General features: G+C 34.8%; 1 protein-coding gene across 2 annotated transcripts; it reads right to left on the reverse strand.

Annotated features, from left to right (window-relative positions):
• Positions 1–2,661: 2,661 nt before the first annotated feature.
• Positions 2,662–6,375, reverse strand: LOC120265845 (quinone oxidoreductase-like protein 2). Of its 2 annotated transcripts, none has more exons than XM_039273819.1 (2): positions 5,946–6,375; positions 2,662–3,111 (listed from the first exon to the last, which is right to left on the reverse strand). In XM_039273819.1, exons 1-2 carry the CDS (start codon positions 6,287–6,289, stop codon positions 2,982–2,984), a joined length of 474 nt encoding a protein of 157 aa, XP_039129753.1. In that variant the 5' UTR covers positions 6,290–6,375; the 3' UTR covers positions 2,662–2,981. The 2 variants fall into 2 exon arrangements, with proteins under 2 accessions (XP_039129753.1, XP_039129754.1); XM_039273820.1 differs by lacking the exon at positions 2,662–3,111 and adding an exon at positions 4,247–4,315.
• Between the last annotated feature and the right edge of the window lie 16,273 nt (positions 6,376–22,648).

Consider the following 22,648-nt stretch of genomic DNA (forward strand, 5'->3'; position numbering starts at 1 on the left):
GAAAGTGCTTTAGCAATTGGGATCTTGCTTATGCGATGTTAAGCACATCGATTTGATAAGGCATCTGAAAGAAAGAGAAGGTGATTTAGAAAAAATTTAAATAATTCTTTGCTTGGTGAAAGAAGAGCAGATCATACCTTGGAATCAGTATCCGCGTTTCAGAAAGGGATCCTGAACGGAGCGAGTCTCTCTGAACCAAGTTATTGGCTTTTGCGCCGTCGAGGCCAAGGTTATCGTCTTTGCGGATTTAACAAGTAAGGATGAAAATGGCAGCTCTCAAAATAGAAAGCACTCACCAAGTTCATCGTCACTATTACTGCGTGGGAGCGTGTTGTTAAAATCGACAAGAAGAAAAAGGCAAGAATAAATTACTGACTTAATAGAAGATGTTAGTTCCGAAAATATTTATGGCATTCTCAGTGAAAGTGAGGCTCTTGAAATCAAATTCTATTTCTGTTTGAAAGTGCTTCAAATTATTTTTTCATTGTCGACCTTTTCAGTTACCAATTTGATTATGTGAATGGTTAATTTGCAAGTCTGGTAAAACTGCTTTGAATTGGGTATTAATTTTATCTCAGGAAGATACTTTTTTTGGTGCTTTGTAGGTATTTTTCATTTTTACATATAGCTGTGTTTGTGATTTTGGCGTCATTAGCCATTGTGATGCTAGAAGTTTTTTTGGTAGTTACTCAAAATTAGGATGATTTTTCTGATTTGTTAGAATAATTTTCTGATTTGTTTGGATCCCATAAATTGTGGGATTAATTTAGGGTTAATGTGTGTATATATGTGCTGCCCATTGTACTCCAATAATTAAGAAATCAATTCCAATTCTTCTCACACTTTTTGTTAGTTGTGTTTGTGATTTTGGCGTCATTGGCCATTGTCATGCTAGAAGTCTTTTTGCCCTTTTGTCTTCTGGCATGCCTTAATTTTTAGAGAACAAGAGCCATATAGATGCACCAACTAATCAAAATTTTCTGGATGTATTAATATTGCAGGTATAAGAAGAGAATTTTTTCATCCTCATTGTTCATGCACATTACAGGGATTGCATTGAGAGTGTGAGTTTAGAAACTCGATGTGTTTGTTTTAATGAAAGCCCAATTTTTGATCCTTAGCCTAAGTTGATTGGTTGTTTTTGTGATCTTCATTTCAATATGAGGGGATACATCAAAATAACATGTGTGAAATTCTTGTAGTGTGAAATTTCTCATAGTATTTTATAAGCGCAATCCAATAATGTGCATGATATTTTTCTTATACTTCTTGGCTATTATGATTTACCTTGTGCTTAAGTAAATATGGGGGATCAGCTTATGACCAACTAGATGTGATAATTTGGGATGTATTTTTTGAGTTATGTATGAGAATGTGAAATGATCTCGAGAGAAGATTTTTCAATTTGGGGAAATTGTTAGATGATTAGAAATTTGGTTTTGATGCTAGAAGTCAGCTTTTTGCCCCTCAATCCCGAAAAATTTTTAATTTTTAAAGAACAAGAGCTGTATCGATACACTAGCTAATTTACATTGTCTTGATGTATTGATGTTGCAGGTTTAAGGAGAGAAATTTGTCATCCTTGTGGTCGTGCACATTAGGGAGACTGCATCGCGAGTGTGAATTTAAAAACTTCATGTGCTCAGTTTTTGATCCTCAGCCTAAGTTTTTTGTTGAATGGTTTTTTTTGTGATCTGCATCAAAATAACAGGGGTGAAATTCTTGCAGTGATATTGAAAATAAAAAGGAATGCAATATCATAATATTTTATAAGCGTGATAAATAATGTGCATGACATTTTTGTTATACTTAGCTATTTGAGTTTACCTTGTAATTAATTAAATATTGCAGATTAGAAATTCTCTAAAGAATCACGCCCAGCTTATGACAAAGTAGATATGATAATTTGGGATGTATTTTTTGAGTTTTGCATAAGAATGTGAAATGATTTCACAAAAGATTTTTTCAATTCAGGAAATTGTGAGACCATTAGAAATTTGGTTTTTCTTATTATTTGATGAAAATTGAAGTTTAGGGATCTCCTTTATGTTTGATTGCATCAAGATTCTTAATTTTTCAGGCAATGATCATATTCCATTTTATCTTTTACAAAGACCTAATGACAGAAGATCATTCAAGTCTGGTAGCTAAAAATAATCTAGTGTTGGTTTTTCTTTTGGTAACCAGAGAAGCTTTTATATTAACAGATGATTTAATCATTGCGAGCAATATTTCGTATGTTTGATAAGCCAAATCGATGGGCATTCAGTTTGGCTACCACCTATGAATCATGTTGTTTTATTACTAATTTAGTAAGATATATGTTCAAAGGTTGAAAAACTCGAGGTAATTCACTAATGCAATAAAAATAAGTGAATTTTTGTTGAGATTAAACTGGAGAACAATTTCTGATCTTTATATATGTTTATGCATTAGCAAGTTGAACCATTTTGGTGGTTAGCAATGGTCAGAGACCTGAACATCTATATCAACCAACACATAATTGAATGAGAACAAGATTGAATGTTAATTACAACATACTCTCTCTGAAACTAAATTGATGCAGCATAAGACATTTCATTTGGGCAAAGAAAGGTACAAGTATATACAGATGGAATGTGTATCAAAATTCAGTGCGCAAAACTTGTTTAGGGGAACTGGTTCTCACAGGCACATCACAAAGTCTGTGCATAGAATAAGCAAGCAATGTGTATGTTACAAATCTCATACATGTAACTTGTAAAGTGTACTGAAGCTTACTGTTCCACACATTCCAACGACAAGAAAAAATAACTCTTTGAACACATTATATACACCTACTTTTTCATCTGTGTGTGTACATACATATGTATACAAGAGAAGAAAATTTGAGGCGAATGTTGTCTTTTGCAGGCATTGAACTTTAGCAATTGAACTTTATACTTGTGAAATTAAATTGGTAGCACCATAGCATCGCATCATTTGTTGGTCTGATGAACTGCTTATACTACTGAAATTGTATTAATGCCATCATTTGTTGGTCTGTTGATCCAAAGCTCTGCATATCTTCCTTCCCTTGACAAGAGGATTTCATGCGGACCCTGTTCTACCACCTTTCTCGAGCACGATTGTCTGTAGGAAACAGTATAAAAGTGTGATGCTAACAATCGAATATAAGAAATAGACTACGGTACTTTTGTTTCTCCAGAAATGGTGATCAAGTGTAGAGCAATATTTTATCCAAATTACTTTTGTTTCTCCAGAAATGGGGATAAAGTGTAGAGCAATGTTTTATCCAAATTATACACAACGGCAGTGGTTTCATTTCTAGTATGAGAAATTGACATTAATAGGGGAAAAAACTACAAATGACCATGCAACCAGAAAGAAGGGAAACATGCTTTGCACTAATAATAAATAAATAAATAAATAATGGATAAATGCAGTAGTAAAGACTTAAAAGACTAAACAAACATTACAAACTGAGATTTTTCAATGATAGTTTTTAGTTTCACATTACAGATTTGGAATTATACCTGATAATCAACAAGAGAAAAAATACATGCTTTGGAAAGTTCGTCTGTTACATCATTATATTTATCTCTTAAATCATAATAAATGATAGCCAATGAAATAATCAAACATATAATAAATTTAGGGGTGAGCAAAACCAGGTACCTGACTCTGTTTTTAAAAAATTTGACCCGTATCAGATCTGGTTTAAACCGGATACCAAAAACCGGGTATTCTGTTTAAACCGGATCGAATATCCAGATTAAAATTTACGTTTTATCTATCTTATGGAACTTTTGTTATATAATAACATTACATAAAAAATAGATATGACAAACTGATATCTTACAAAGATCATTAAAATCTTATATTATTTTTTATACAACAAAAATCATAACAAAAATAATAAAAAGTTTTATCAAAATCCTAACTTCTAAAACATCAAATGTCTCATCAATAATAATGAAGACTAAAAAGAAGACATGGGGGGATAAGAACTATAAGAAAGGAATTAAAATAAAAAAGAATATAATTTTTTTATTAGGGAATTGAATTTTTTTTCTTTTTTCTATTTGACTTATCGCCCCTACAAAATGTAAATTTATTAATATGTATCTATATATATATAAGAATAAACTGAAAATCGGGTCAGATTTGATTCGGTTTTTATCTTAAAAATTCAGATCAGGTACTCACAAAATTCGAGTCAAAAAATTCATATACCGGATCGAATCATCTGATTCGGATTTTTTTGGCTCATCTCTAATAATAATATTCTAACATCCCTCGCCAAACTCTTGATGGAATGGGTGTCATAGTTTGCCTAAAAGAAATTAAATATATGTCAATGCATGTGTCTTCAATGATTTACAACCAAATCTGAGCATATGGAGATAACCTTAGCATATGAGCATCATTTAGAAAAATCTGAGCGTAGAGATAATGCCCTGTTAAAAATGTTAGCCGATGCTTTATCAAGATGCAGACACTTTCTATATGTTTGTCAGTTCATTAAAAATTGAGTTGTGAGCAATTAATATAGCCTTGGTTAAGAACATCCCAAAGTACCTAAAAGGATTGCAACCCTTTTATCACATGCTGCCAAAGTAAAAATAAAGGGATAAATAATAAATTTCTATAAAAAAAGAAATCTATCCTGCACAAGATCACTTATAGATTGTGTTGTTCCACTGTATACTTCTTTGAATGCTTTGTTGAAGTCTCGATTAGTAAAATATAACTCTTTAACATTCTCATAAATGTCATGTTAGTGGTAATAGTATGATTTAAATGTTACCTACAACCCAAGGCATCAAGCACTTAATTTTCTACCACTGAGATGAATTGTTGCACTTCATCCATCCTGCATGGCGCTCATCCTAGTTTGCTGCCCAATGTACTTCAACGAATGATGATCCGTGAAGAGATAAACTCCTCCACATTTCATTTAACTCACTGAAGAATAAGGATAGCAAGCCAACCGAACCTTGCACGGGCCTGCCTAACCCAAATTCAAAAAATTCAATTTCTCAAGTTTTTAGCAGAGACATGAGAGGATCACCAGGGGATGGAGCAGGGTAGGAAAACGACTCCCCATCTCAATTCCCTTGATAGTTATAAAAACATAAAGGACTTGTTTATAACTTAATCTTTTAATTTGCCTTTTCAAATAATAAACATTTGAAAAGGAGCAAGTGTCTTTCTTTTAATGGCTGACTACACGGGAGAAAATTTTCATTTAGATTTTGAAAGAGCACACTTCTACTAGGGGAACTTATAGTACCATGCTGGATGGGACCAAAACATCATTAACATTTCGAATGTGGGTACCCCACCTCTAAGATCTTGGCAGGCCGATGGCTTGCTTGTGTGTTGACTGCAAATAACAAGCATATGACTTATATCTTTTTGTCATTTTGGTTTTATTTGACTTTCAATGTTCTTTGACATGTGTCCAAACACCCGGCACTATGCATGTTCAGTTGTGAGCAAGGACTATACATTAATGATTCCTATATTTTTCTTCTCTTCAAAAAATTAGATTTACTTGCATTATCTATTAAGCCTTCACCATTGAAAGAACACATCACAATCCTGCCCAACTTGCTAGCTTTCTTACTCTGACTCTCTCTGCATTTTCTCCATGTACAGCTTGGTTTACTGGATTCTTAACATTTCCTAGTAGCATTATTCAGCAACAAAAATATCCTCCCATGAACAGTGCCTCTGATTCACTAATTTCATAATTAATACAGTCCTGCCAGACCGCGTTCTTCAGTCAATTCAATAAAACAAGAAATTAGAATTGCTAGCTAAAGCCAAACCCTAAATTTAATATTAAAAAAAAAATCCACATTATTGACCCAAAAATCCTATTAAATTCCACAGTAAATCAGCATAAATTCATAAATTGAACAACCAAATGAACAGGAAATCAAACCAAATATACTCACAGATCCTTCTCATCATCAACAATAAACTCAGCGAACGATCCGAGACCGGCGACGGAGCAGACACGATCACCGACCTTGAATCGCGAGACCGCTTCTCCGACGGCTTCAACAACACCAGAATAATCCGAGCCAGGGATGAAAGGAAGCGGGGGCTTCTCCTGGTACTTCCCAAGTATCTGGAGGTAGTTTGCATAGTTCAAGCTCGTCGCATGGACTCGGACACGGACGGAGGTCGGCGAGGTGAGGGAAGGGATAGGGTGGGTCTTCGCCAAGGTGATCGGCGACGCCGGCGAGGTGATCGGCACCACCGGATCTCCGAGCTTCTCGCAGAGCAGAGCTTCCATTAGCGAGAGTGAGAGGAATTCATGGAACTAGTTCAAAGATTTGGACTTGTTTTTCCCAGCCAAGAAAAGTCAACGTAATCGAAATTTCCAAAAATTTTTCCCGGAGATAATATATATAAATATTTTCTATTTATTTTTTTAATATTTTAAAAAATATTTAATATGATTCATGCTGTTACAGTAATATACCTTTAGGCTTTATGTATGATGTATATGTATATATCTTCTATTTTACTGCATTCTTACATATTGATGTATCTATTTATTGGGTTGTTACTCTAATGAGAATTATAACTTCTTCTCTCACATTTCCTTACATGGTACCAGAGAAGGGTTTTCTTCCTGGCGATTTTTTCAATTAAACTAAGGCCATCTAGTCTTTTGCCGGATCGGTCCATCCTTCGCCAGATTTGTGGCTACTTCACCGGTTTCATCTCTTTTTCGCCGGAATTGTCACCCTACTTTTCCCAGTCATATAACCTTTTTGAAGACCACCCTACTTTTCTTCATCTTTCTCCGAATCTTTCTTTTCTCCAGTCTTCCTCTAGTGTGTCCTCTTCCCTACCTTTTGTAATTATTCAGATTCCACCATCATTGTTAATTTAGTGCCCCCTCCTATATTCTCCACTGAAAACCTCTTCTGTGCCTTTATCCTCTGGGTGCATTGATGGTTCTGGTGATTTTCCTTATCTCTTCACTGGCTCATCCTCTCCTGAAGATGCTCATAATGTCTCCCGTCGTTACCCAGACCGTATTTGCCGTCCTCCTACCCGGTATGCAATTTCTCTTTCCTCTACTTACTCCCAAGAGTTCCAGACCTTCCTTGTTACTATTCACTCATATTCTGAGCCGTAGTCTTATCATGAGGTTATGAGTCATCCCCATTGACAGCAGGCTATGACAAAAGAACTCTATGCCCTTCAGCGCATGCATACATGGGAGCTTGTTTCACTTCCTTCTGGTGTTACTCCTATCAACTGTCGGTGGATCTATCGAGTCAAAACTCGAGCTGATGGTAGTATTGAGAGCCACAAGGCTCGTCTTGTGGTTTCACTCAGGAGTATGACATTGACTATGAGGAGATAGTTGCTCCTGTGGCCAAGTTGACTACTGTTCATCTTCTTTTCGCTATTACATCGACTCGTCACTGGCCATTTCATCAATTAGATGTGACCAATGTCTTCTTACATGGAGATTTTTTTTGATGATGTTTATATGACTCTTCCTCTTAGTTTCTCTCATCCTCCTCAGCATGTCTATCATCTTTCGTCAGGACTATTTATGGATTCAAATAGGCTCTTCACGCCTAGTTTGAGCTTTTTCGCAATGTGGTTCTTGCTCTTGGTTTCCCCGAGAGCTCTCATGATTATGCCCTCTTCACTTGGTAGACTCCTTGAGGCCTCACTATTATTCTTCTTTATGTTGATGATATGGTCATTTCTGGTGATGATGCTGATACTGTTCTTTCTCTGAAACAACGGTTACACATTGAGTTTTAGATAAAAGATATTGGACCTCTTCGTTACTTTCTAGGTCTTGAGGTCACTTATTCTCGTCGATGTTACTTGGTGTCTCAACAAAAGTACATTTTTGATATTTTTTGACAAGCTGGCATTACTGATCTCCACACTCCCTCCACTCCTATCGAGTTGCATCATCATCTCTCCTCTTCTGACGGTGAGCTATTAACTGATCCTACCCGCTACCGAGCACTTGTGGGTGCCTCTTGTTTATTTGACCATCACTCGGCCAGATATTATGTATGATGTTCACTTTCTTAGCCAGCTTTTCAGTACTCCCCAATCTACTCATTATGTTGTACTTCTATGGGTTCTTCGGTATCTCCGTGGCACTATCATTTCGATCTCTACTTTTTTCTGCCATATCCTCGCTTGAGTTGCGTGCATACTATGATTCTGATTGGGCAGAGGATGCTACTGATCGGAGATCTACCACTAGTTTCTGCATTTTCCTTGGAGATTCACTTATCTCTTGGAAAAGCAAGAAACAATCAATTGTTGCTCTTCCACTACTGAGGCTGAGTATGGTTGTGTCAGATTTTGATGGATTTTAGTGTCATTACATTTGCCCCTCACTTCTATCTATTGTGATAATCAAATGCTATCGAAATTGCTATAAATCTTGTTTTTCATCAGCACACAAAGCATCTTGAGGTCTTTCTTCACTTTGTTTGTCATCATTATCTTGCTAGTAGTTTTCTTCTTCTGTATATTGCTTTTACACAGCAACTTGCTAATTTTTTTAATAAGGCACATACTGTCGCTCGATTTCAAATTTCTAGTTGACAAACTCTCAGTTTATGAGCCACCGTGAGTTTGAGGATGCGTGTTAGAGTAATATACATTTATGTATAACATATATGCATATACCTTATATCTTCCTGTTCATGCATACTCTTACATACTTATGTATCTATTTATTGGGCTGCTTTTCTAATGAGAATTATAACTTCTGCTCTCACATTCCTATCTTCTATTTATTTTTAAATAAATATTTAAAACTTTTTAAAAAATTAATTTATAAAATTATCCATGCAAGTGGCCTACAACCATGATTTCTGGAAATTCCTAATATATATATATATATATATATATATATATATATATATATCGACGTTAATTTGAACCATTGAATTAAGATCCAACGATTCCTTGATTATAAATAAACAGTAATTACTTTACTGCAACGGTTTTTTGATTATAAATAAATATTAATTATTATGCTACACAGTTGGAAGTGGAATGAACAATGCTCGGATTATTGTGCTTATAAATAGTGCGTAATAATAATAATCCTGAACCGTTCAATCTATTGTTTGCACAGTATCTAAATAAATCACACCAGTTGAACCTTATTCCTATTAACACCTACAGTTAAAAAATAAAAACCAAAACACAACTATTACTAGTGGACGTCTGTAGACGTCCACAGAAACCCTTTTCTCTCTATGTATATCCATTTATTTTTTTAATATTTTAAAAATATTTAATATTATTCATGCATGTTATCTTCTATTTATTTTTTAAATAACTATTCAAATTTTAAAAAAATTTGTAAAATTATCAATGCAAGTGGCCAGCAGCCATGATTGTGGGCATTCATATATGGCGAAACATCAACTGCGAACGTTTCGTAGAACGTCCCGCTATTAAGCACAGTGCAGATTAGGGGGCACAGTGAGTATTAATGATTTTTGTTTTAGGTTGATTAGTTGTAAATTTGTTTATAAAGGTTGTTGTAGGATTTGTTGAGTTAGTGTATTGAATTTAATTGAATGGTTCAAATCAAAATATTGTGCATCACACTTTTTACTACTGGTTTATAAGCACAGTAATCACTATTTATCAAAAAATCTGAAACCGTTGGATTTTCAATCCAACGGTTCATATGAACATTCATAGATTTTAAATCTACAGACGTTAGTAGAATTGAAATCTACGAACGTTGACAAAAAGAATTGATTCTTTGTGTATATATATATATATTTCCATTTAATATTTTAAAAATATTTAATATGATTCATACATCTTATCTTCTATTTACTTTTTTTAAATGAATATTTAAATTTTTTTAAAAAATTAATTTTTAAAATTGTCCATGCAAATGGCCTGCAGCCATGATTTCTAGAAAGCCCCCAATATATACTGATATACATACACACATACTATATTTTAAAAATATTTAATATGATTCATGCATCTTGTCTTCTATTTATTTTTTAAATAAATATTTAAAATATAAAAAAAGATTATAAAATTATCCATGCAAGTGGCCCTACAGCCATGATTTCTGGAAACTCCCCACTATATATATATATATATATATTTATTTTTAATATTTTAAAAATATTTAATATGATTCATGCATCTTGTCTTCTATTTATTTTTTAAATAAATATTTAAAATTTAAGAAATTAATTTATAAAATTATACATGCAAGTGGACTACAGCCATGATTTCTGGAAACTCCCTAATATATATATATTTCCATTTATTTTTTGATATTTTAAAAATATTTAATATGATTCATGCATCTTATCTTCTATTTATTTTTTAAGTAAATATTTAAATTTTTTAAAAAATTAATTTATAAAATTATCCATGCAAGTGGCCTACAGCTATGGTTTCTGGAAACTCCCCAATATATATATATATATAGTTTATAATTTTATAATGCATTTCGTTCGGAGGAGGCCTTCTTATCTCATTAGTTTGGTGTTTGTTTATTATTTTTAAAATTATAATAATAATAATAATAATAATAATAAAGGGAAGGTTATGTAATATGATAAATAAGAGAATGGGCAAAAGAATGAGTGAAAGGCCTTCATTCATTTGTTTCTATCTTGTACCTCGTCTTTCCATCAAGATCCAGCAGTTCAATACCTCTCCTTCACTCCATGCATGATCCATCCATGAGCTGGTACTTCTTCTTTATCTCGTTTCTCTTGGTGTAATTCATAGAATAATCAGTGGATGAACATTTTATGATCTTTTTTGTGTGGATTTGATGTTGGATTGGTTGTTTAGATGATAAAGTTTTGGTTTTTATGAAGAATTTTGTCTTATGCTGTGATTTTGTCTTTCTACTGGCGTAGGAATTGTTAGATGTAGATTTAGTTGTATTCATGTGGGAAAGGTTTCATGAAGCCTAATAAAGTTGGAATTTTGAGTTGGGTTTGGGGTGAACAAGCATATCTCCTTGTTCCACATCATAGGATGTCATTTTGTGGATAATTGGATGAGATTTTTATGATTTCTCTTAGTTGGGGCTGAAATCATGGGTTTTCTATGGCTGTGTTTTGTTAGAAGGAGGGAGAGAAAGCTGCTTCTTGTCCTCAAGCCCTCTCTCTCCTCCTTTGTTCTAAGTCTATTGTTGTTGTTCGAGAGAGAGCGAGAGAGCGAGAGAGAAAGAGAGAAAGAGAGAAAGAGAAAGAGAGAGGAGAGCGAGAGAGAGAGAGAGAGCTCTGTCAAGTTCACTCTCTTCTTTTTGTGAAGTTTGGATTGGGTTCATTTTTGGGAACAGACAAAAGTTTCCCCTTTATTGATTAACTATCGTTTAGTCTATCTTGAACATTCTATTCCTGTAGACTGGCCGGAGAAGCTAGATATAGTCTTAGTTTTGCAAGCATTAGTTCAAAGAATATTTCCCTTCTTTTGATTTTGTGAGTGTTGTTGTCGACAACCATGAAATCTTATCCAGTTGCTGCAGAATAGCTTGCGCACAATTTACATGCCAAACACTTGATCAACTTACTTTCCTTCGAAGTCCCTCTTTCCTTCGTTCAATTTGGAATCAGGTTGATTTTGAGAACTTAAGAAAATTTCATCTTATTGATTAGCTAACATTTAGTGTATTCTGGGCATCCTATTTCTGTGAAGACCAGTCAGAAACTAGATATAGTCCTAGTTCTGTAAGGATTAGTTTGGAAGAATGTTTCCTTTTCTTTTGATTTTGTGAGTGTGTTGTTATTGATGATCACGAAATCTTATCCAGTTGCTGCAGAATAGAATGCCCACAATTTATAGCCTAAACACTTGAGCTGGTTGTTTGTTATTCCAAATTCCCATCTTTACAGAACAGGATGTGCACAATTTATAGGCCAAGCATTTGATTAAGTTGCTATGGAGGAGAGAATAGAGGAAACTTTTCCGAGAAAGCGATGATGTGACTATCATGGTGAACTCCCAGTGTTTGGCAGGGCTTTTGTGTGTCTACTCTCAGGCGTGTGTTCTGTTGTTAGAGTGAGTGGAAAGTTTGTTCTTTTGTTAGTTCATTCATTTGTGATGCATTTGATTGTCATAGGAGTGGATTCTTTGTTTGGAAGCTTTTATGGGAGACTATATATTACATGCTTAGGGGAAGCTTCACTGCCTCTTTGCTCATGTAAACATAGAATGCACAATGTTTCGAACTTATAAATTACCTTCTGAGTAGAAGCTTTGTTGTGCCTCTAGCTTGTAAAGATAGGTTGCACACAATATTTCAAACCTGACAAACCATGTGGTGGGAGAAGCTTGATAGCCTCTCTAATCATGTAAACATAGGCTGCTGGCAATATTTCAAACCTGACAAATAGCATGCTGAGAAGAAGCTTCACCCTCTCTTGTCATGCAAAGATAGGTCGCATGCAATGTTTCAAACTTGACAAACACCATGTTGAGGAGAAACTACATGTCTTTCTAGGCATGCAACAATAGTTGCACATTATATTTCAAACCTGAAAAATAACATGTTGAGAGAAACTTCATAGCCTCTCCAGTTATATAAACATTGGTTTCACACAATGTTCTGAGAAGAAGAAGCTTCGTAGCCTCTCTAGTCATGCAAAGATGGGTTGCACACAATGCTTCAAACCTGACAAACTGTGTGCTGAAGAGAAACTACATAGTCTTTCTAGTCATGCGAAGATAGGTTTTGCACACAATGTTTCAAACCTGACAAATCACATGCTGAGGAGAAACTGCATGGTCCTTCCAGTCATGCAAAGATAGGTTTGCACACAATGTTTCAAACCTGACAAACCACATGCTGAGGAGAAACTGCATAGTCTCTCTAGGCATGCAAACATAGGTTGCACACAATATTTCAAACCTGAAAAATCACATGCTGAGTAACTTCTCTAATCATGCCACCATTGGTTGCACACAATATTTCAAACCTGACAAATTACATGCTGAGAAGAAGCTTCCTAAGCTCTTTTGTTATGCAAACATAGTTTGAGCACAATGTTTCAGACCTGACAAACCATGTGTTGAGGAGAAGCTTCACAGTTTCTCCGACAATGCAAACATAGGTTGCACACAACATTTCAAACCTGAAAAATCATATGCTGAAAATTCATAGCCTCTCTGGTCATGTAAACATTGGTTGTGCAAAATAATTCAAACCTTACAAATTACATGATGAGAAGAAGCTTCATAGTTTCTCTAGTCATGTAAATATAGTTTGCACAGAATTTTTTAAACCTGACAAATGCATGCAGAGGAGAAGCTTCATAGTCTCTCTAGCCATGTAAAACCAAGTTGCATGGAATGTTTCAGACCATTTAGATTACATACAAAGGAGAAGCTTCATAGTCTCTCTAGACATGTAAACATAGCTTACAGGCAATGCCTCAATCCTTATTAATTACATGCTGATGAGAAGCTTCATAGTCTCTCTAGTTATGTAAACACAGGTTGAACGCCATGTTTATGATTAACTGATATACGGAATATAAAAACTTTTATTAATAGATGAAACCTACCCATAGCTAGGCCTCCAGTGTGGACCTAGAAGTCTCAAGCATCCTTGGTTGGTCCAGGCAGGTAACTTGGGTTTGCATGTTCGTCGAAGCTTGCCACGCCTGAAAATTCCCCACTGGACTTGATGGCCGACTTCCTTCAAAGCAAGAAAAATGGCTGTTGTCCTGGCGGGTTCCACTGGCCATTAGCTGCTTGCAGATATAGCAAGTTGAAGGCTGTTTGTGGTGCAGGTTCTTTCAGCTTAGAGCTACTAATTGTCTGTGTCATTGCATGAGCAGTACTTGAGCTTGCATTGCTTGGATATACAGCTTGATTCCCTTTGCCAGAAAGCAGTTGTGAATTACCTTTGAAAATACTCTCAAGAGTTCCCGTCGAACTCTGTGCCCTATTGGAAATGTTGCCAAGCCAATATTCAAGTTGTGTCATATCAAAGCTACTGTCATTCTGTGCCATGAAACCGGCATTAGTTGTGTTGTCACTGCTTGGATATGCAACTTGTTTCCCTTTGCCATAAAGTAATTGTGCATTGCCTCCTAAAAGAGCTTCCCTTGAACTTGGTGCCACGTTGAAAATGCTGCTTGATGAGTACTCCGGTAGTTTCATATCAGAGCTTCTATTTATTTGTGTCATTGAATCAGCAGCAACTGAGCTAGCATAACCTTGATGTCGACCATGCACCCTTTCACCAGAAAACAGTTGTAAATTTAGTCCAAGATCAGTGTCGAGATGTCCTTGTGAACTTGGTGCCATGTTGAACATGGTGTTTTGTGAGAATTCAGGTTGTTTCAGCTCAGAGCTCCTATTTGTATGTGTCATTAAACTTGTAGTAACTGAGCTAGCATAACCTGGGTATCGACCACTGCACCCTTTCACTAGAAAACAGTCGTAAATTTAGTCCAAGATCAGTGTCGAGATGTCCTTGTGAACTTGGTGCCATGTTGAACATGGCGTTTTGCGAGAATTCAGGTTGTTTCAGCTCAGAGCTCCTATTTGTATGTGTCATTAAACCTGCAGTGTCTGAGCTAGCATAACCTGGGTATCGACCCTGCACCCTTTCACCAGAAAACAGTTGTAAATTTAGTCCAAGATCAGTGTCGAGATGTCCTTGTGAACTTGGTGCCATGTTGAACATGGCGTTTTGCGAGAATTCGGGTTGTTTCAGCTCAGAGCTCCTATTTGTATGTGTCATTAAACCTGCAGTAACTGAGCTAGCAAAGCTTGGATACACAACTTGGCTACCTTCTCCATAAAGCAGCTGAGAATTCACTCCTAAAGCACTTTCAGAAGCTCCCATTGAACTTGTTTCCATGTTGGAAATGCTGCCTTGTAAGAATTCAGGTGTTCCAATCTTAGAGAACCAATTAACCAGATCATCAGTGTGCAGTTCACAGCTTGCTCCTTGAACAGAATTTAAATTTTCAGCAAAGCTATTATCAGGAGGGGGATATTCTGAGCTGCACATGTTGAAATAGTTTGTTGCAGATGCAATGGAAAGGGTTGAATCATACATTGCAGCATAGCTATTGCTTTGCAGTGGAGAAGCACTGTTTCCTGGGAGGTATGATTCTGTCAGCAGTGAAATGTTGGTTGGATCAGCATTTAATTTGTTGTTCTTGGACCAGTCACCGATTTGAGGCAATTGGGAAATCATTTGAGGTTTGGAGAATTCTTCGTATTTAGTTGCTTGATATGCCTGGGTTTGTTCTGCAAGTTCCTGAATTTTTTTCTCCGCCAACAACTTAGCCACAGGACCTGCATCCTTGACAAATTTCCTCAGGCTCTCCTCATAGCTATGAGAGCAATTTTGCTGAAGATAGAATGACTGTTGTCAGTGACTTAAGAGTGATGCATATCTTAAACACCAGCAATTAGAAGCAGGTATTCAGTTAAGCATGTGTGATATGAGAAAGTGAAGGATTTAAAAAATTAGATTCAGCGAGAATTTAAAGTTCATACAAGACATTGGTAATTTGGTACTGTTGTGTCATCTTGCTGCAGATAACTTATAAATATAATAGGCTTTACTATTGAGTGGTTGGTTGCATTAAACTTGAGACATGTTTTATAGTTGCAAGTGAATACATGGAAAGCAGCATGATACATACCTGACCATCTATTACAAGCAATTTGAAGAGAAACACTGGAAATTGGAATGGTGATAAGAGCTATATAGATATGACAAATACAACTTACACGAACTAGCTCCATGGGTTGAAAGGCCATTGAAGCTATTTCATCAAATGAATTGTTCTCAGGCTTATATGTGTTTCTTCTGTCTTCTATTGGAGAGTTGGACTGCTCAAAATCTTGAGGATCTGCGAATAATGGAAAATATTTGGTCTTCTAAATTCATCATCTGAATAATAGGAACACTTCCAAAAGTTATGTGCTAGCTTCTGAGAATTTGAATGAGATAGTACTAACAAGAATATAAAAAACATATGTCCTATGAAAACCAAATAAAATACCTTCTTGAAACTTTTTTTGTGGTAGATATGCCTTTTTCAAAACTTGGAAACACGCCTTATAATGTGGTTACAGATTTCAAAGATGAAAAGAACCGGATAAACAATTGTTCAACAAAGAATGCTCGACAGAAATGATATATGATATATGATGCCTTTAATTTTTTCCTTTCAGCTTGTGAAATTATATTGGAAATACTCATGAATGGTATGGTTTCTTGTGGGATACTTCCTTCTTACCATCAAAAATCACGCCAGTTTTTTTACCATGGTTCTTGGAACTACCAACCCTTTGCTTGGGATTCTTTTTGGTCCTCGATGATTGTGCTCTTCTGTTTGATGCATCATCATTGACAGCGTTTTTCTGCTTCATGTTGCTGGCAGCTCTGGGGCGCAACCTAGATTCTAAAATCTCAACCTTAAAAATTCCTGGACTTTTTTCAAATTTCGCTGGCTTCTTCTTATACTTGAAATACTTTTGATGCCAGGTTGCAAGTTCCTTCTCTGCATAGAGCGGGTTGGATCTCAGATATCTGAAGATCTGATTGGCCTGATCTTGAAGAGATTTCGCCTGCAAGAGCAAGCAGTCAATCTCTGATGTTAAGGGATTGAACAGTTAGTTTGCAAACCTTTGCATCAACAAGATGAGGAACCCTATTTCAGGTTGATCTCACCTCTTGGTAAGGGATAGTGTCTGGGGCGTTGGATTCTAATGCCTTGTTGAACACATTCAAAACATCTTTCTGCATTCATGGATTCAAGAATAAGAATTTAAATTTTCATTCCTGTTTTAGGTATGAAATCATACAATTTCAAGGAAGATCAGAACCAAGAGAAAGGCGAACAAACCTTGAATTCCTCCAGAGACTGGTACATTCCATCTCTATGCTTTTGCCTGAGGGTTGCCAAGTCTCCTGGTACATCTATGCTTTTCCCCAAATCATAAGCCTAAATAGGAAAGAAGTGATAGCGCGTTAGCAGTGCTTGGAGTGTTGACACTTGTATTGAATTACGCAAGTATTGTCTGACAACCGACCTCGAGGTTATCTGGCATTGAGAACAGTTCATGCTCATCTTTTCTGCAACCAGTAAAAAGTAAAAACCATGAATTATCTTTGAAATATTTGCATACTATTTTCAGGACCTTAAAACTGTTTAAGAGCAATCATGATCTTCTCATGCGCAACTATTTAGATAGAAAATTCATTAGGGCCATCACTATGAGTTTATACTTACATTTCTAAAACATCGAGAATGTATGTGATTAACCTCTCAGTTGGGTTCTGGGAAATCAAGGGTGTGTATATTGATGATTTATCTGGGAAAGGGAAAGTTATTTTAGTCCTTAGTAGTTAACTAGAATGGAACAATGCCAGATATAATGTCAATTTATTGAATCCTATAATCAGATATCACCTTCATTTGTTGGCCTAGGTCCAATTTCTTCTTGATTGGCCAGTCTACCGCTATCTGGTTCCTTGTTATTTGGTTCAGCTCCTTCTGGTCCTTCACTGTTTGGTCCTACTCCATCTGGTGCCTCATTGTTTTGTTCCACTTCATCTCCAGTGTATTTGCTCGTTCCTGCTTTATCTCGAACTTGATTATAATTTGGCCCTTCTTGATACATACGGCAAAGACAGTGATTTCATTACATGCTTTCTCTGCCATAACATATGCAACCTTGAAGGTCTCTGACTAAGAAATTAGTTGTTCATTTCCATGTTTGTTTGAATCCTGATTTATTTCCACACATGTTAAGGAAAACATTTGAACACTAATTTGAAGAAAGCTGGCCCTTAGGTCTCCATAACTGTCATGTATGGCTAAATGTTCTGAAATGGTCAAGGTGAATAATAGTAGATTATTGGTCATTCTGGCCATGTATAGAGGCATACTTCTTAACTGAAATATTAAGCAATTGTTTTGAATAAAGTTAAACATATGGCCATTGCAAGAAGCATCTAACCTTCTCAAACCATTGGCACATGTTGAGGGAAAGAAGATAAACATGAAAAGAGGAACCCATTATGTGTCCAAAAGACACCCCGCTAATGTTTGCTTGTATTGCTCCGGCCCCAATTTGGTTCATGCTTGCATAAGGCAACCTACTATGCTAACTAAATTTATGCAACTTGGTTGCGCACAATCAGAAACTATATGGTGTCAACATGGATATGAAAGAGGAGAAGCAGAAATGAAACTTGGGCACGGAAACCATTCTGGACTATTGCATGCAACCTGATTCAACTGTCGAATGTGCTATGACAACCAAATCAAATTGCATAGAGAAAAAATGTTTAGAAATCTTTGCTAAAAAATCATGAATTACTACTGAATTTACACAAACCATTGTCTAATCCAGTTGGCAAGTGAGAGTTGTGATCATTTTAGTGCAAAATGGATAACTAGATTAACTTTCACCTTAAAGATTTGTTTGATATTCTTTTTTCTGCCACGCTTTGGCTTGTTTGCTTCTCGATGCTTTAATTCAGGACTTGTATCCATTGGTTGATCAAATTCTTCTTCCTTCGTATCAGTTTTCTCTGTGTCCATTAGGCAGATGTTTTTCCGCTTATCCCTTGCAGCCATCCCTAATTTCCTTTTCCTTTCAACGAAAAAAATGATTATTGTAGGACAACTATTGAAACTTAAGCAACCATCACTCTTTAAAGAAGGATAACTGTATGAAATCATAATAAGTAGTGTTAGATTGAGCATGCATCATTTCCCTCTATAAAAGTTTAGACATTGGCAGCATAAACAATTGAACTATTCTGCAGATCTGTTAGTTTATTAGCCTTGGGGGATGTTTGAATCAAACATTTGAAAAGAATGCTGCTCAACAAATAAATTTACCATGAGAAATTGGCACACAAGAAATTAGAAAAGAACATCAGACTTGTTGACTGCCAAAATAATAGTAGATTCACATGCTTCAATATTATTATTTTTTTGTCAAGTGATCATAAAAACAGCACCACTGTTTTCCCCCTAAAACAATACCTAAGATCTGTACCAAATCAGAAAACGAGAAAGATGGATCAACCGATAGCCCTGATCTTTGTAGCAAGAAACCCTTTCTACGACAATATAATTGAATCAAACGCTTTTTCAGTTGCAAATGGAATATGAAAGTGCTCTAGCAATTGGGATCTTGTTTATGTGATGTTTAGCACATCGATTTGATAAGGAATTTGAAAGAAAGAGAAGGAGATTTAGAAAAATTTTACATAATTCTTTGCTTGGTGAAAGAAGAGCAGATCATACCTTGGAATCAGTATCCACGTTTCAGAAAGGGATCCTGAACGGAGCGAGTCTCTCTGAACCAATCTATTCGCCTTTGCACCGACTATGCCAAGGTTATCGTCTTTGCAGATTTAACAAGGATGAAAATGGCAGCTCTTAAAATAGAAAGCACTCACCAAGTTTATCGTTACTATTACTGCATGGGAGCGTGTTGTTAAAATCGACAAGAAGAAAAAGACAAGAATAAATTACTGACTTTATAGAAGATGTTAGTTCCAAAAATATTTATGGCATTCTTAGTGAAAGTGAGGCTCTTGAAATCAAATTCTATTTCTGTTTGAAAGTGCTTCAAATTATTTTTTCATTGTCGATCTTTTCAGTTACCAATTTGATTATGTGAATGGTTAATTTGCAAGTCTGGCAAAACTGCTTTGAATTGGGTATTAATTTTATCTCAGGAAGATACTTTTTATGGTGCTTTGTAGGTATTTTTCATTCTTACATGTAGTTGTGTTTGTGATTTTGGCATCATTGGCCATTGTGATGCTAGAAGTCTTTTTTGCCCTTTTGTCTTCTGGCATGCCTTAATTTTTAGAGAACAAGAGCTGTATCGATACACTGACTAATTTACATTGTCTTGATGTATTAATATTGCAGGTATGAGAAGAGAATTTTTTCATCCTCATTGTTCATGCACACTACAGGGATTGCATTGAGAGTGAGTTTAGAAACTCCATGTGTTAGTTTTAATGAAAGCCCAATTTTTGATCCTCAACCTAATTTTTTAGTTGATTGGTTGTTTTTGTGATCTTCATTTCATTATGAGGGGCTACATCAAAATAGCAGGTGTGAAATTCTTGTAGTGTGAAATTCTCATAGTATTTTATAAGCGCAATTCAATAATGTGCACGGTATTTTTCTTATACTTCGTGGCTATTAGGATTTACCTTGTGCTTAAGTAAATATGGGGGATTAGAAGTTCTCTAAAGAATCACACACAGCTTATGACAAACTAGATGTGATAATTTGGGATGTGTTTTTTGAGTTATGAGAATGTGAAATGATCTCGCAGAAGATTTTTCAATTTGGGAAATTGTTAGATGATTAGAAATTTGGTTTTGATGCTAGAAGTCATTTTTGCCCCCAATTTTTTTCCAGAAAAATTTTAATTTTTAGAGAACAAGAGCTGTATCGATACACTGACTAACTTACATTGTCTTGATGTATTAATATTGCAGGTATAAGAAGAGAATTTTTTCATCCTCATTGTTCATGCACACTACAGGGATTGCATTGAGAGTGAGTTTAGGAACTCCATGTGTTAGTTTTAATGAAAGCCCAATTTTTTATCCTCAACCTAATTTTTTAGTTGATTGGTTGTTTTTTTGATCTTCATTTCATTATGAGGGGCTACATCAAAATAGCAGGTGTGAAATTCTTGTAGTGTGAAATTCTCATAGTATTTTATAAGCGCAATTCAATAATGTGCACGGTATTTTTCTTATACTTCGTGGCTATTAGGATTTACCTTGTGCTTAAGTAAATATGGGGGATTAGAAGTTCTCTAAAGAATCACACACGGCTTATGACAAACTAGATGCGATAATTTGGGATGTGTTTTTTGAGTTATGAGAATGTGAAATGGTCTCGCAGAAGATTTTTCAATTTGGGAAATTGTTAGATGATTAGAAATTTGGTTTTGATGCTAGAAGTCATTTTTGGCCCCAATTTTTTCCAGAAAAATTTTAATTTTTAGAGAACAAGAGCTGTATCGATACACTGACTAATTTACATTGTCTTGATGTATTAATATTGCAGGTTTAAGGAGAGAAATTTGTCATCCTTGTGGTCGTTCACATAAGGGAGACTGCATCGCGAGTGTGAATTTAAAAACTTCATGAGCTCAGTTTTTGATCCTTGTTGAATGTTTGATTTTGTGATCTTCATTTCGATATGATGGTGCTGCATCAAAATAACAGCGGTGAAATTCTTGCAGTGATGATGAAAATAAAAAGGAATGCAATATCATAATATTTTATAAGCATGATAAAATAATGTGCATGACATTTTTGTTATACTTGTTAGCTATTTGAGTTTACCTTGTAATTAAATAAATATTGCAGATTAGAAATTCTCTGAAGAATCACACCCAGCTTATGACAAAGTAGATCTGATAATTGGGATGTATTTTTTTGAGTTTTGCATAAGAATGTGAAATGATTTCACAAAAGATTTTTCAATGGTTTTCCTTATTATTTGATGAAAATTGAAGTTTTGGGATCTCCTTTATGTTTGATTGCATCAAGATTCTTATTAAGACAATAATCTCATATTCATTTTATCTTTTACAAAGACCTAATGATAGGAGATTATTCAAGTCTGGTAGCTAAAAATAATCTAGTGTTTGTTTTTCTTTTTGTAACCAGACAAGCTTTTATATTAACAGATGATTTAATCATTGCGAGCAATATTTCATATGTTTGATAAGCCACATAGATGGGGGATTCACTTTGGCTACCACCTCTTAATCATGTCGTTTTATGACTAGTTTAGCAATATATATGTTCTGAGGTTGAAAAACTCAAGGTTATTCACTAAAGCAATAAAAAGAAGTGAATTTTTGTTGAGATTAAACTGGAGAACAATTTCTGATCTCTATATATGTATGTGCATGAGCAAGTTGAACTATTTTGGTGGTTAGCAATGGTCAGAGACCTGAACATAGGGATGATAATTTGTACTTTATCCGATAGGTATATCCGTATTCTTACCTAGTCAAAAGGGTATTACCTTCTTTGACCGGATAAAGATAAGGGTATTATCCGTTATTTTTTTAGCGAATACAGATTGGGTAAAAGTATATCCTTATTTTATCTGTACCCTTACCTGTTGAAGAGGGTATGGGTTTTACTCGTACCCTTACCCTACTCTAATATATATATATATATATATATATAATTTTTTATTAAGCTAAACATTTACCCACAATTTACCCGAGAAACATTTTCATTGTGATTAATTTGAAAATAATATTTTAAATTTTTCTTAATATATTATTTTGAATTTTATTTAATTTTTATATTTATATTTGATATAATATAATTTTTGGATATAAATATTAAGAATCACAATTAAATAAAAATAAACATTATAAAACAAATATAAAAAATAATGTTATAATAATTTATTCTATAAATTATAAGAACATTCTAAAAATAAAATACTAATAAAAAATCAATTGATTATAAAAAGTACTTATAATGTTTTTTATATTTAAAATCTCACTAGATATTTATAAAATTTGAAACTATATAAAATATAAATAGTAAATACATGAAAAAATTTAAAACAAAAACCAAGATAATTAAACATAAACAAAA

The sequence above is a fragment of the Dioscorea cayenensis genome, chromosome 7 (genome assembly GCF_009730915.1).
Source record: "Dioscorea cayenensis subsp. rotundata cultivar TDr96_F1 chromosome 7, TDr96_F1_v2_PseudoChromosome.rev07_lg8_w22 25.fasta, whole genome shotgun sequence".
NCBI lineage: Eukaryota > Viridiplantae > Streptophyta > Magnoliopsida > Dioscoreales > Dioscoreaceae > Dioscorea > Dioscorea cayenensis.

What these genes read in the sequence shown, in the direction of transcription:
- LOC120265845 (XM_039273819.1), bottom strand. Translation starts at nt 6,289, where the DNA reads ATGGAAGCTCTGCTCTGCGAGAAGCTCGGAGATCCGGTGGTGCCGATC. An exon ending in GTTGATGATGAGAAGGATCT is followed by an intron (nt 3,112 to 5,945) that starts GTGAGTATATTT and finishes TGTTTCCTACAG; the next exon opens with ACAATCGTGCTCGAGAAAGG.